The sequence below is a fragment of the Uranotaenia lowii genome, chromosome 3 (assembly GCF_029784155.1).
Source record: "Uranotaenia lowii strain MFRU-FL chromosome 3, ASM2978415v1, whole genome shotgun sequence".
In the NCBI taxonomy this organism is placed as follows: Eukaryota; Metazoa; Arthropoda; class Insecta; order Diptera; family Culicidae; genus Uranotaenia; species Uranotaenia lowii.
In genome coordinates this window covers 200,157,882-200,174,151 of record NC_073693.1, presented here as the reverse complement: position 1 = coordinate 200,174,151, position 16,270 = coordinate 200,157,882, and the positions used below count along the sequence as shown (strand labels likewise).

General features: G+C 34.9%; 1 protein-coding gene across 5 annotated transcripts in view; it reads right to left on the bottom strand.

Moving 5' to 3' along the window:
* Nucleotides 1–16,270, bottom strand: part of LOC129754581 (uncharacterized) — a 318,099-nt gene that overhangs the window by 202,625 nt on the left and 99,204 nt on the right. For all 5 annotated transcript variants that reach the window (XM_055750722.1, XM_055750719.1, XM_055750723.1 and 2 more), the window contains one exon: nucleotides 2,903–3,025. In XM_055750722.1, coding sequence (XP_055606697.1) covers nucleotides 2,903–3,025 — 123 coding nt within the window. The remainder of the gene's footprint in view (nucleotides 1–2,902; nucleotides 3,026–16,270) is intronic.

Below are 16,270 nucleotides of genomic sequence, written 5' to 3'. Positions count from 1 at the left end.
TTATTTTTTTAGGTCTTGATACTGAGATTGAAACACTAACTGATGATCGCATAATTTTTTCCGTCATTTTTTTTTTAATTTCTATGCCGACCGTCAAAAAATGATGAGCATCTTGTAAGACAGCAAGTGCATAAAATTTCTACTCTGAAAGTTGTAAGCGCAAAGACACAGACACAAGATCATTTGATGCCAAATGGCCATAATTTGTGAAAAGTCATGATGGCATATAATACTTATAAGGGATTCATTTCAGTTTCAATAGGTAATTTTTTGGATCTGATTTTAAGAAATTTATAAACGCACATTTTTTATATGAAACAGTCTCGTACAGCAGTTAATACAATCAATTAAAATGAGTGATGGTTTATGCTTCGTTAGACCTCTGCCTGCCACAAGTTTATACATTTTATACCTCCATCAAATTTTTTTGGATGTTTTAATGCCACAAAACGCAATAAAAATTTTGGAAGCAATTCATTCAGTCCTGAATTAGCGCGACGAATTTTTAATTCCGTATGGAAATTTGTATGGAAAAACAAAATTTTTCATTCAAATATCGCCAGAGATGTACAGAAAGTTAAAAGAAATATATCTTTGAATTTTAAATATTCCTTGATTCTGCTAGTACATTTGATACGAACAAACCTTAAACCTAACTTAAACCCCAGAAAAGATATTCGATTTTATGCAAAAAAATATTTCAAAATAATTTTTTTTAATTTGAGCGTTTTAACTGCTCATTTAAAAGCTGTTTAACCGTAGGATGAAAATAAAAATAAAATCACAAAAAACTCTTTGCATAGCCAATGAATTTGTTTGATTTTAATTTATTTTAGGAAAAATAGGTAGTCTGGTTCATATTCTCCACAGTGAAAGTAATTACCCTTTAAACTTTGGCTTGGACGCTAAAAAACGTAATTTTTCCTTATTCCCTATCATTTCTCAAAACGCGCCCCACTTATTGAGCTGTCTAATTTACCACTAAATAGGAGGCACATTTTTCAAAACGTTGAAAATTTTATTAGAAAGACTTTTTATGGCAAAAGCGGTAAGGAAGGATTCAGAAAGAATAAGAGATCATTGTGCACATAGCAGCATCTTTATCCTATGCAAGCAAAATGAATTTTTTACAATTTTCGGCGTTTTAGGACTAAAATAGGCTCTAGGTCTAAAGTTGGAGCACTAACCCTAATTTGAATTTTCTGGATGATTTTATGCGTAAAAATTTCTCCTTCCATACAAATTTCCATACAAAATTGAAACGCGTTGTGCTAATCCAGGAATCAATCAAATCATCTCAAATTTTACACTGAGGCTTGATGACTCAAAGAACATCGTAAAAACTAATATGAGAAAAAAATATATTTTTTTTTGCAGCGGTCTAACTTCATATTCTGGCTAAAAATGTAGGCAATACAAACGAAAGAAATGTATTACAATCAAATCAGTTTAAATGAAATTAAATCAAATCGCCAAAATCAGTTATTGATTATCAGTAGAAACTAATAGCTGATTCCAAGCGCTTGCCAAAGATTGCAATCGCACTTTGTTTCATCTTGTTTATCTATACGATTCCCAACGTCTTCCAGTCATCGGCTAGGCTGCGGTCAGACGACGACGACGACCGAAAGGCGCTGAACCGTGATTTATAGAAATGCATATATTCGGTGTTGCACTTTTGTCTCGCAAGCGCATTGAACCAAACATTATTGAAGGTCAGCAGCGCACAGGTGCTTTGTTGTTGTGTGTTATTATTTGATTTGTTATTGCGCCATGTTACTTTCGATCGTCAACACCTGTTTATCAGGATCCAAGAACTTGAGAAGACGACAAAAAAAAGAGTGTGAGCCTCAATAATAATTGTTGACGCTAGAAATTCACAGAAAATGATCCAATCCAACTGAACTGCTAACCATGCAGAATGACTTGCGCGTTGATTTGCGCGCAAAAATGACGCGTGACGTAATTGGGGGCCGGTGAGGATAATCTTGCGTGTCATGTCATAATCCAAAAATAAATACTCTAGAAAGGAACAAGAAATCAGAACAAAACGTATTGAATCCAGAATGCAGAAGATCTTGAAATCGAAATAAGAACAAAGACAATTGATCCTGTCTTTCAAATGGAAATGCAAGAAATTATATTTTATTTTTTTTGAATTAACTCCTAATTCCTTTTTTTTCAAATGCTGAACTGAAAAAACGGCAGTTCGCTTTCCCAAAAGGCTTCAAGATTACAGCAAAAAGTGGCTTTTTTGCGGTGGATTGACGATTTTTGCTACAATTGCGGCTTCTCTACTTCGTTTTGCAGACTTATAAGTTAGGTATCGTTTAGGAACCAAGCACTGAGATTAAATTTTCTGAGTCGCGTGGGTTGAACCGTTGAAGGAACAAAAACTCAAATCGAATTGGATGCAATCGTTCAGCGGGCTTTTGAACAACTTGCACGAAATGTTGTATGCAATTCAGCGCAGTGGGTTTGATATATATGAATACGAGTTGAAATTATGGCATTTTGTTTTTCAAAGAATGCTTCAGTAAAAGGAAAATTATTGTGATTTGGATCAAATATCTTCTTCTAAATTTTAAAGAAATTAGGTTATTGAGTTTTATTGAAAAATAAAGCATGAATTGAAAAGTTGTGTGGTGTTTTTTCTTCCCATTTCTTTTTTGTCATTGACGAGGAATTTTTGAGAAATCTATAAATAATACAGGGACTTAATTTTTTCAATAAATGTCAAGGCAATAGAATTTTGTAACATTGAGCAGCCCTAAAGCCCTAAAAGTTCTTTAAAAATTTCGCAAAATTTTATGGCATTCCTAATGGGATTAAGGGATGATTTGATGTTAATCATCATTGGTGGGATACTGTCAGAAATATATAAAGGTTAAACAAAACTTACCGCTTTGCGCTTGTCGGCCTCGGACACTGCCGAATTGGAACGATGCCTAAACAAATCCATCACCTTGGTCATCGGAGACTTGCCGGCGTCGGCGCGGCGCACTGCCGTCACCGTGTGGTAGTACTGAAAATAATCAATGAATAAAATGTTAGTTGACAGTTAGCTGATATTTGTAGTTTCATGTGGTTTAATTTCGATGTTTTAAAGATTATGTGTCATCTTGTCGCCACCACAGAGAACAGACGTACTAGCTCGAACAAGAAAGTGTAAAATTTCAAATGCTATCACCAAAAAATATGTTCAATATGAACTTCAAACAGTGCCATCTATTGCGCCGTTCGAAAGTTACAAATCAACTTTAAAGTGACTAGTTTTCGAAAAGGCGTAATCGAATATGAACTCACAAATAATCAATCCAATGCATGTCGCAGTAAAATGGACAGCTTCAATTTGGTAGATCATTTCATATCGCGTTAAGAATGGGGAGGAGGATAGGCTTAATAGCGGCACGTTATCCAAACCTACGGAAAAATTCAATGCATTTTTTCAACAAAGGGCTGAAGAAAGCAAACTTCTCCGTACTAAGTTTTCAGTCAAGAAACTCGCAGGAAGAAGAAAAATGAAACGAGTGAAACGCGTATATAGGAATCATGGCCGTCTATTTGCAACAATTTCAACCGAGGCCATTTTTTAATAATCCTTAAAATGATTTCTGCGGCTTAGGAGTGTCAATCAAAGGAATCTTTGGTAACATTAATAAATTATGGTTTGGCACAAGTTTTCAGCATAATCCTTGTTAAAATTGATCCTAAATCTGCAGTATGACATCAACAGATGCGTTTGGCAATCAAAATGTTACCCTATTTTGAGTCTGTTTTGGGGTGAAGTGTTTAATCTCGGGAACCACACTGACGTTCTGGTACCAAAAATTTGGTACGGTGCGTTTGTTAGCGATTGAAAAGCTGTTTCAGTCCTCTGGTTTCCAAGGTATTTTATTATCATGCATCATGATGAACGTATAACGAAACTTCAACAGCAATTTTCTTGAAGCATGCCAAGCAGAGCATACGACCTATTGATAACTGATTGAAACTTAGTTATTTTTTCTCAGCTTTGTTTTGACAGTTCTGTTTGGTCTGGGGGAGGAAGACTGAATAAAAAAAGAAAAAAAAATTCAAACGTCAAATTTCTCTCATCAATCTACCGACCAGTGCGAAGGTTCAAAATTTTACTTTCTTATTTAGTAATTTTTAATAAAACTTTTTTCATGCTGAAAAGCACTTGTTTTGCATAAAACAATGATTTAATTAGGTTTTGTTTTGCTCTGGCAAATTCCTGCATGATCAGGCGTATTATGCCGCTCAAATTTCGTCAAAGTTTTGAAGCTGATAAATAAAAATGGCTTGATTAATGGTTGTTCTAAAAATATAGCTAAATCTAAATTTAGCACCTAAACAACTGAGTTACATGACTCACTACACGAAACTGATCATCTAATGTTAAAATTTGAACGATTATAAATCTTTTCAACAATTGCTGGCTTTTTGCCGAACAATAAAAAAACGATGCAGAAAACGATGCAGCAAATTTCAGTCTTCCTCCCCCAGTGTTTGGTGTGTTAAAAAAGACATAGGGGAAAGTTGGGTAAGACGGACACCCTAAGGTAGAATCGCTATAGAAAATCAGATATTGCTTTTTTCATCACAGTTTTCGTGCAGATGGGCAGTTTAGGTTGTTCAGGTTAATCATTGGAATTAGTAAATTTGTTTCTTTAAGACTGTTTTTATAGCAATCTTAAATATGCTTGCAAATTACTTTTTTCAAAAATGGTCGGGTAAAACGGACACTGCTCAGAAAAAGTACATTTTGTCGCAAAAATTGCTGTTAAAGTAGGTATTTTTATGAGTTCAGTATAAGAAAACGTTTTAAAACCAAAATGGAACCAATTGGTCCGAGTCCAGAAGCGAAACAGTGTGGTTTCGGAATTCCGTATTTTATTGGCGCTTTACAGTTTTCATGGCCTGTTTGGCATACCGAGGGCTTTTCGACCGACAATTGCTCTTGCCAATGTCTTTTGAAGGCATATGGAGGATCAAACCGATGAACATTTTTTTTTTTTTTTGTTTCGATTATAGTCGTTGTACCATTTTTATGGCATTCGCGAATTTAAAATTTAAAATACCTGAAGAAAATTATGTATCCGTTTTACCCGACCTTGAGGTGTCCGTTTTACCCGCCTTAGCAACTTTTTTTTTCAAAACGTTTGTTGTTCAAGCCCTTTGGCGGAAATTAGCAGATTTTTCTCCAGATGGTTAAAAAGAAGCCTTATAAACACTCTACCTTTGAAAACGGTTGAAATTTTCGAAAATTATGCGAATTATGAACTATTAAATGAGGAGAGAAAATTACATCAAACAATGGATCCTCAAAGTTTTTGCTTGTTTTGTTTAATATTATGGGACCTTGCTTGCTGTAAATAAACAAAGGGTCTCGAAAGTGTTGATACACTTATGGCGTATTTTTTTTTGATTCCGGATTTGGCTCTGGAACTGTCAGAATAAAAAAACGTGTTTCGGGTTTCGAGTTATTCCATACGTAGGTGTGCGTGAGAACGAGCGCAATGTTTACATGCAGCTGTCATTTTGTTCTCCCTTCTGGATTTCTTCATTCGGTTCTTCACATCCGGATTGCCGTTTTTCGTGTCCGGATTGCACTGGACAGCAGATAGTACGATTTTGCTTGGCTGAGAGGTTCAAAATCGCGGCAATAATCATTTGCCCGTTCATTATTTCAACTGTTTTGCTTTCAGCCAAAAACAGCTGTTTAATGTTTTGACAATAACGTTGAGAGTATTGGTGAACTTCTCGCAAAACTGACTTTCTTCTCAGGGCGACTCCGTCCCTTTTTCGAGCGAACCTAGGTTGCCTCTCGAGCAATAAATGAGCACGATGACAGCAGTTAGAGCGAACCTAGGTTGCCTCTAGTTTGCCTCCAGGTGAAAAAAAATACAGTATTAGGCGAACATATTCCCATCATTAGATTTTTGCCAAACATTTCAATTTTCGAAATATCGAAAGTGTCCGTTTTACCCGCTGTGTCCGTCTTACCCGACTCTTCTCTACACCGTTTTAGCCGATTTAGGCTTTACAGACTGAGTAAACGATGTTTGGTGTGTTTGGAGACATCTGGCGGCCTAGCCAAAAAAACAAGAACTAGTTCAAAAAGGATGTTGGTATGTTTTCACAAGTTTCGTGCGCTAGATTGTACATTTGTCCTCTGTGTCGCCACACTGTTTGATAAAATGCACTCGTTTACCTCTCGGAGTTTGCGTCCGGAGTAGGGTGGTCGGTTTTACCGGGGTTTTTTTTTTCATTTCCGGTATTTCGGTATTTGTAATTGATAAATCCGATAAAACCGGTTTAAGTATATCGAATTCATGAAAAAGTTTCGTCTTATTGCAGTAGTAATGCCATAAAATGCGCATAATTTATAACGCAATAGATTTAGCAACATTTTCAATTGAAAAAGATTCTAATGTACCTTTAAATTTAACCTTTTTTATAAATCTGTTAATATCCTAATGATAATCATTATAATTATCTTCATCATTTTATTAATATAACTTTACTGTGAGGTTGCCGAAATCATAGTAGTTTCATATAGTTTTAAACGATTTAGTGAATTTTTTTAAAGACTTTCATGAGAATTATATAAAAAATGATGTACAAAAAGATTTTTTGGTTAAAAAGATGACTTCATTTCACTAAACAAAACATAAAAACCCTTCACAAAGTTTTGGTTTACACACAGAATACAGATTTTGTTGTCCAAAATACGGATGTCTTCCCCGTAACTGGTCGTGATCTCATTTCGTTTGCCTTTCCAAAATTAAAACCAACAAATTTATTATAAAATCAGTCAAAACTCAGCAATAAATTAAGTAGTTTGGATCTGATGCGTACGCTCTGTTGTTGCTATAAGAGTGTTGTAAATTTATTAAAACTTTGTTACTGCTTTGTCTGGGCAGAGAAAATGCTTCAACAGGGTTAAAAATAAAAACAGCATAGTTCAATCAATTACAAAAAAAATATGATAAACAAATTTCATACAAACATTCAAACATGAGTACATTTAATGCTGACTCTGTTGAAAAAATGTATTTTAAAAACAAAGAAGGAAGTTTCTAATAAATAATTTTCAACATTTTAGGTTTTAAGTTTAAATTTGTAAAAGTCCGGCACCGTTTAGAACGATTTTGATAAACTTCATTCTGTTTTTTATAAAACATTTTTACATTTTTCACCAAATTCCTGTTATTTTCATTGAAAACTAAAGTGATTATTATGAAGCAATCTTAAATTTCCTGTAGATGTATCGTTTTTTCAGTCGCTGTATATTTGTACAGTCTTTAAATGTTGTGGAGCGTTAGTTGTATAGCTGAACTGAAATGTGTTAAAATTTCATGGAAAATATCATTTAAGAGAGAGATGGCAGTTTGTCAAAGCTTTTTTGAACGCCACTATAGTTTAAATTGAAAAATCACACATGAATTTTGGAATAAGGTTTATTGGTTTTGAAGCTGATTGAAAAAATTTGAGTATTTTTTTTTTTTATCATAGGTTTGTTTATTAACACTAGAAGGACCGGCAAATTGAATATACCTATTCGGACCGTGACCAGTCAAAATGACTGGTAAAGGGGAAATTTTTTCTATCGAAATATTTTTAACTTTTTTCTTTTGAAATTATTTTGTTATTTATTCGATAACATTTTTGTTATAAAATGGAAATATTTTTTCACCATGGGTGCCCGGAATCACCTCATTTTGGCATAGTTGACGAATGCCTGGATGTCATAAAATGAATATGTTAAATAATTATCAAAAAATTAAAACACATTATAAATCTAATTATAAAAACATGTTAGATGGCTATGAGTATTGACCATGGCTGCACGGTTTCACTTCAGTTTTGTTTTAGTAGATATTTTCTAGCATCCATCGCTCTGAAATTTTTCAATCCGATGCCTATAAATTACACCTGATATTGTAGGTTTTGAAGCATATTTTATATATGAGTAGAGCAATTTACCATGGTTGCACGGATTCACCGCCATTCATCCAAAATCAATTTTTTTGCATGTTAATGGTAAAGAATAAAGACTTTTAATGATTCAAATGAAAATTTGTGTTATATACATGGTTTTTCACTATGGGTGCACGGATTCACCACGTTTTAATCAAATATTGGACTTTTTGCAATTTTTTAAAAAGCATTATTACAAATCTTAACTAAACCAAAGTCGAAACCATGTCTTTCATGTTGAGACATAATGATTTAAATAACGATTTTTATTTTAAGTTCCGTTTTTTCATTCCTGGAAAAGAAATATTTTAATTATATCTTGAAATAATAAATTTATTTATTTATTATTAAGAAACAGGTTTTTTTCAATCGTATATTTATCTAATAAGATCTGATCAACATCCAAGAAATTGGAAAACGGTTACCATGGATCGAGTGAATTTTAGGAATTATATGCATCAAGTTATGTCGTGCGATGGAAAACAGTGGAAATAAAAATAATGAATCAACATTGTCAAATGTACACATTGATTTGTTTTTCCTTAAAATTTTTTCGATTGACTAATATTGCATTTCAAATGCCTATCATATCTAACTCAAAAACATGTTGTGTTCTGGAGCAAGTTAAAATCTATTTATTTCTATATAATTAACTCTATATAATTTACAGCCATTCCCTGCACCCATGTTGAAAAATCTTAGCGCCGATGTGGTCTATCAGATAGACTGGCGTGAGGCTAGTCTAGGTATGCCAGGTGTACTGGGTTCAATTCCCGGTATCGGCAAGAAAACTCTAGGGCTCAAACCCCATTAGTTGCCGACTGGTAAGATGTGTTTCCTCTTATAATAAGAATGTTCGATAAGAATGTTCAATCAGTTGCCAGCTGGCCAGGTTTATACATGGGTTCCGGAATACCTGTAAAAGAACTTGCATTGGAAATTTGTCGAACCTAATAACCTAAGAATGCATGTGAATACATACTTGGGCAGAAACAGCGGTGAATCCGTGCACCCATGGTGGATAACCAACATATGAAAAATTATCATATATAAAAAAATCATTGAAATTGTTCAGTTTCATAGCTTATGTCTTCAAATTTGAATAAATAAGTACACAATTCATAATTATTTTACTCATACTAGTTTAGTATAAAACATATTTATCACCTAAAGTTACTCGATTACTCGAATGGACATGTATTAAAACTAACATAACTTTTACAAATCTTGATGAAATTTCGCCAAATTTCGACAGAAAGTTCGATTATAGTTGAGCAACAAAACAGACCAAAAAAATTGGGAGTCAAGTGCTTGCAGCGCCACACAGCGGCCAATCCGAGAACTTTTTCTACAAATCTTCATGACTTCGTGTCGAAAATCTATAATTTCATAACGAATGACACACTTCTGCCCACCATAAATCAACTAGGGCTCATTGTCTTGAATGTAGATTACAAATGAAACCAAAAGCAAGCGAAAAAAATTTATCTTGTTTGAGTTATAGGGTTGTGAATTTTACCAGTCATTTTGACTGGTCACGGTCCGAGTGTCCATGGCGAAATTTTTCTCGCTTACTAAAAAAGCTAGTGGAATAAAAAATACACAGTTTTGTAGAGATTCAAAATTCATGAAAAGTCATATTTTTTGCGAATTTTTAAAGCGAAGTTATAAAAAGATATTCAACAAACAAAGTGTCCAACCAGTCATTTTGACTGGTGCGGTCTTTCTAGTGTTAAGGCATTTTACTTTTTATAAAGTTTCGTTTTGCCGAGTGTATCACTTTATTAATCTATGTTAGTAGAAGGGGGAGCCGTAATAGTCGCGGCGACTCAACTGTTAGTTGTATTCTAATTTGGGGGTTGGGAAGGGAAGCGTTTAGGGTTCACTATCGGAAACATTCCTCCATCTGGGTTCGGTGGTGGCTTCCTGTAGCTGTGGATGCATGAGCTACTTCAGATTGTCGTCTTCCTGGCCAGACTTCTGGTGGAGTTTGTGGAACCCATTAATTTGAGTATTTGTACTCACACATATTTGGTAAAAAAAAAAACATATACCTGTGCCAATTTTATTACAATGCCGAAAAATGATAAAATTTTTACTCACTGGTCGTAAATCAATCCGAACTCTCAAAATGAAAATTGATGACGTTTTTGTAGAAGATCCAAGCATAATTGCCGAATCCTTTGCTTCGAAATTTGAACAGAATTTTATATTTGCCAATGATTTCCTAGAGACTCACTCAGAAATAGAAGAATTATCTATAACAGATATAGAAGCTAGTCCAACTTTAGACTGTGATTTTTTAATGGAAGAATTATTATTTGCCCTAAATTGTGTGAGAGGCAAATCAGTCGGGCCTGATAACATTTCTTATGAAATGCTTCAACATCTTCCTCTTGCCGCAAAATGTCTAGTGCTTGAAATTTTCAATAACCAATGGCAGCTTGGAAATTTTCCTGAATCTTGGCGTGAAAGTATTATAATTTCGATACATAAACCTAGACAACCTTTTGGAACATTAACCAGTTACCGACCGATTTCTCTTACATCTTGCCTCAGTAAGATATATGAAAGGATGATAGACCGTCGAATACGGAATTACATTGAAGAAAACCACTTACTTCATGAAAATCAACACGCTTTTCGTAAAGGATTTGGTACAACAACTTATTTTAGTACTTTGACCGATATAATAGCTGATCACAGGCAAAAAGGATTATGTACTGAGATAGTCCAGCTCGATTTAGAGAAGGCTTATGATCGTACTTGGCATCCAGCAATCATAAATGCAGCCAAACATGCGAAATTGGGACAAAGATCTATTGGAGTTATACTCAACTTTCTAAAAAACAGAATATTTCGTGTCACTGTAGGAGGTTCCTTTTCATCAGTGAAATGTCAAGCAAACGGAGTTCCTCAAGGTTCAGTGCTGTCGGTAACCTTATTTTTGTTGACAGTAAATCCAATCTTCGAAGTTGTTCCGGATAATGTCACGCTGCTTGTTTATGCAGATGATCTACTATTGATTACTGGACATAAATATACAGCTATAGCCAGACGATATCTACAGAAGGCTGTTGACCAAATAATTATTTGGACTAATACTTTTGGTTATAGTATAAGTGCGCAGAAGAGCAACTTATTACATACCTGCCAAAGAAAGACTCGCCATTGTTTTTCCAAAAAAAAAGAACATTAAAATAAAAGAACTACCTATTCCAAAAGTTTCAAGCATTCGAATCTTAGGAATTCATCTAAATCGAAAGGGTAATGCCCTGGCTCATGTTCGAGAAGTGAGAAAAGCATGCAGTTCGAGGATCAACTTTTTGCAGGCAATAAGTAATTTTGGTAACAGGCAAACGATTTTACAAATTGGAATGGCAACAATTGTGTCAAAAATGATGCATGGAATTGAGATGTTTAAACCAGAAGAAGTTTCAAGACTACAACCTATCTACAATAGTGTTCTACGAATTTCATCAGGAGCTTTTCGAACTTCATCGATTGACTCTATTGTCACAGAATGTGGTAGATTAGACTTTGAACATTTTCTATGTTCGATCCTGATACGACGTGCATGTAGTGTTATCCAGAAACCAAGCCAAGGGAAAATTTTATTCAAGAGAGCAGACCAATTTTTTAACCAACTGACTAGTGAACGATTGCCAACTATTTGCGAACAGCTTATTGAAGGAGGACGATCCTGGAATGCTCGTATTCCGAAAATTGATTGGTTCATAAAAAAAAGATGCAAAGCAGGGTCAAATAAGGATGCAGCAAGAAGAATTTTCCATGAGCTACACAACAATAAATACAGACAATGTCAAACCTTTTTTACGGATGGTTCTGTAGCAAACGGAAAAGTTGGAATTGGAATTAAAGGGCCAAATTTGGAAATCTCGGAACGCTTGCCAAACACTTGTTCCATTTTTTCTGCAGAAGCTGCTGCTTTAGCCAGTGCTACACACAGATGTACAAACCAGGCTGTATGTTACACAGATTCAGCAAGTGTGTTACAAGCATTAGAAAAAGGATCCCAACATGCGTTTATAAAATTCATTGAACATCTTTCTAACAAGAAAAACATCACATATGTCTGGGTACCTGGTCATAGTTCTATAGCTGGAAATGAAGAAGGAGACAAACTCGCAGAGTTGGGGAGAAGTAGCGACGTACTCTGGGATACTGGAACTCCGGCCAAAGATGCGATTACATGGGCATTATCTCGGTTATTTGTATCCCAACAACTAGTTTGGGCAACCAGAACAGAAAACAAACTGCAGAGGATAAAACCACAACTTGAAAAATGGCAAGACCTATCAAGCCGAGATGAGCAACGAGTCATCACCCGGATCCGTATAGGGCACACCCGATTGACTCATGGACACCTGATAACGAAACATCCTGCACCAGTTGCACCTCTTGCAATACCTCGTTGTCCATCAAACATATTTTAACGGAATTCAAAACATACGACGCTTCAAGAAAACATTTCAAGATTAGTGAAAATCTCAGTGATATAATCAATAATGATATTGAGTGTATGAACAATCTAGTGAAGTTTCTTAAAAAAAATAGCTTATTCGAAAAAATGTAATATAAATTAATATTAGTTATTACGTGAGGGTAAAAGTTCAAGACTAAAAACCCTCTTTAGATAAATGTACAACAACAACAACATGAAATTTTTACCGGAAATACCGATTTTCTACCGTCTAAAAGTCAGTATTTCCGGAATTCAGAAAATTTACCGGTTTCGGTAAAACCATCCGAGTTTGGCGTGAAGAATGTGAATTTCTCAAGAAATGAAAAAAGCCGGAAAGAGAAAATGTCGAGTTAGTACGCTTTTTCGTCTCCTGGACGTCGAAAGTAAAGACGTGCGTTTACAAGCGGAATCGATTGTGCCTCTGTTTGGTGGCAAATAATTATCAGTTGGTGGATTTCTATCATTATCCGGCAATAATCACAAAACCAAGAGTGCCTTAGTTTCGGTCGAAGACCTAAAAAAGTGCCCAGATGTCCGACTTTATCACATCGTTATTACTGTGAGAACGTTTCGCATCCTGCATCACTTAGCAAAATGGTCCCAGTGTGCGTACTTCACGAAAAAAAACCTCCGTAGAAAAATAAAAGCCAAAATGCCGCCCTCGAACGTCTCATAGGCCCATCAATCCTAAAACGAGCGATGGTGTCCCTGAGACAAGGTTGCCGAAATCCCAGAAAAATCTCTGCAGCAAATTTTCATCACAAACTGTTTTACTCATCACAGAATTTTATGAAAAGTCAGATTTTACAGAAACGTGAAAATCCAATCCATGTATCCATGTACTCAAATCAAACGTCAGGTGGATTAAATCTAACATAAAAATAATGTTCATCACAAAGACGAAGTTAAGAATAACACTAAGGAACAGATTTTTTGCCAATGATTTAATACTGTTTTGGAAGATTTTAGCGTCCTGAATTCCAATCGTTTGCTCTTGATTTACTGATATGGCGTGTGGAAAATTTGAAATCGTTCAATTTTTAGTAAAATAGATCATTTATAACTGATGAATCACTGATTTTGAATCTATTTACTATCTTCTATTCAATCAAGGACTTATGTTTTGCCTAGCTATTAAAGATTTAGAGATATATATGTAGCTTCATGAATAATAAATTCTTCAATATTTTGATATTTTCATAGATAACATAACAACTTTATCTGACACTGTCTTCGAGTGTTTTATATTAAAGATATTGATTCATTTAGGAACTTTCTTGAAGACTGCAATACCATATACATAACTTAAGGTTTAAGAAATATCTAAAATTTAATTTGAGGTAAATTTCTTAAAAATTCCGTCAAAATTACCGTTTTTTTGCGAAAATGAAAAACAACAAACAATAAGAAAACATCTACATATAGCTTTATTCTCAAAAGTCAAAATTACTCGCGATCTTCGGGAAAGTTAATCATTGAATGGGGGCATGTTAGTTGACATTGAAAAATTATAAATTCAATTGACATCACTGCTGGGTGCCTAGTTAGGTATTGCATGAAAACTTTTCATGCAATACTTCGCGAGGCACCAGCAGTGATGTCAACTGAATTTATAATTTTTAAATGCCAAAAGTCCAGGCCAAGCGATTCCCGATTGAAACACGATACAGGCAGAACTATAAAATGTGAAACTCCACTAAAGCAACACAATGTCAAAAAGGAAGGGATTCGAATTTCGTGCTTCAAGTCAAAGTATCCAAGCAGTGTAAATTGACTCAGGTAATGGTCATTACAGCCAAAATTAATGAAGGTAACATAAGTAGCAAAGTAAAGTAAAGTAAGCAAATCTTGCCTCATTAAGAATTGGAAAAAAACTTTTGCTCATATTGTGGCGCTCCTGGTGGACGGATTTGGAAGTTTTTGACAACCACTTCCCGTATGAAATTTTGACATTCCGCATATCGACTGTACTTTGCAAACAATCAACATGGAAACCATAAGAAGGGAAAAAATTCTGCACAGTTTTTTGTAAAAACCATTGTGGTCTGCATCCCCGATCAGGAGAGCATATCAAAATAATAACTCAAACGTATCTCACCAAGATATTTACATCTGATTCAGTTATAATTAAGAACTGAAAAATTAAGATTTTAAGTTTCTCCAATCTGAATCATATCTTATTCTGATTGACGGACTTGGGGTTGAGATAATTTCCAATGATAAAGAATTTTTTCGGGTTGTCCCAAAATAAAATGATTCTATCTTATTTCGATATATGTACAACTTTTTCTGAAACACGGACATCGAAGTCAACGGCCCAAACCGTACATTAATGAGTTGCGCTCAACAGAACCTTAAAATTGGATCTAATTTTTGGGAAACCAAAAATGGAACATGGTTTTAGCTAATAATATGGTTTATTGACATTCCACTAGTAATTTTTCTCGAAGCACTCATATCTTGATAAGTTATAATTTTGATAGGTTTTGTTCTGCCTAATATCAAACTATGCTATCTGAACGAGATATAATCTTGAAAAAAGCATACCTAAAATTCATGTAATTTAGCTATGATCGTATAGATTTTTTGATATAATTTGAGATATTTTAACATCCTACGAGTACTGAATAATAACTCATTTAAATAGGAAAAAAATAGTATCAAAATATCTCATCTTGATATAATTCAGTTTTTCCCTCCTGATCGGGTCTAGGCTAGCTAAACAGCTGAAATTGTCCAGAAATACCGTATGACGCGTTATCAAACGGTATAAGGAAACATTGACGACGATTCGGAAGCGTCAAGCCAATCATGGGAGTGGAAATGTCGACCTGAAACTGCGTGATAAGATTTTGAAGACGAATAAGAGGAATTCCAATCTGTCGGACCTTGATTTGGCCAGAAAATCCGATGCTGTCCATAGTACCCATAGTGAGGAGAAATCGACTCCGGAAGGAATCAAGTCGTATCGAGCTAGCAAACAGCCAAATCGGACCATAAAACAGAATAGTGTATCTGAAATCCGTTCTCGGAAGCTATACGACCGGGTCTTCCGATGGACGATGAATCCTATGCATGTCAAGGCTCACTTTGGGCAAATTCCAGGTCAAAAATTTCACTTGGCAACGGCTTCGAGGGATGGTCCAGCTAATTTTAAATTTGCTATTTCTGACAAATTTGCACGAAAATTTATGATTTGACAAGTCATTTGCAGCTAAGGCAAAAAACGAAAGTTTTCGTTACAAATAAGATTATGACGTCGAAACTATACCAAAAAGAGTGTCTCCAAAAATGGATATCGCCGTTCATTCGATCCCCAGACCATCCCGTGATGTTTTGGCCAGATTTGTCTGAGACTTGAGCTGTAATTACAGCAAAAACGTTCATGGTGTTCATGTTGAATTGTCTGCAGAGAAAGGGGTCTAGTTTGTTTCGGAAACCCTTAACCCACACAACTGCCCTCGTTTCGCCTTATTGAGAAATACTGGGCAATCAAGAAGAGGAGACTCAATGCAAATTGCGGCGGCTGTAGGATGCTGTTTAGCGACTGTTTAAGCCGGGTAGTCGGTCTGCAGGAATATTTAAAAAGGTAGTGCCGAGAGCCATATTGGTATTTTTTGTGACGCCACAAAAACGGTTGTATCGATAATTTATATAAGAATTGTAGGAATTTCAAAGAAAAAAACGTTTCAGAACGAATATGAATTCCAGTTTCATTTTTGGCATCAATTTCACTATGTTATGAAGTTGTTTGGTCCTTTGAAGATTGAAATAGGTTTTTTTTCTTATTTCATTAAT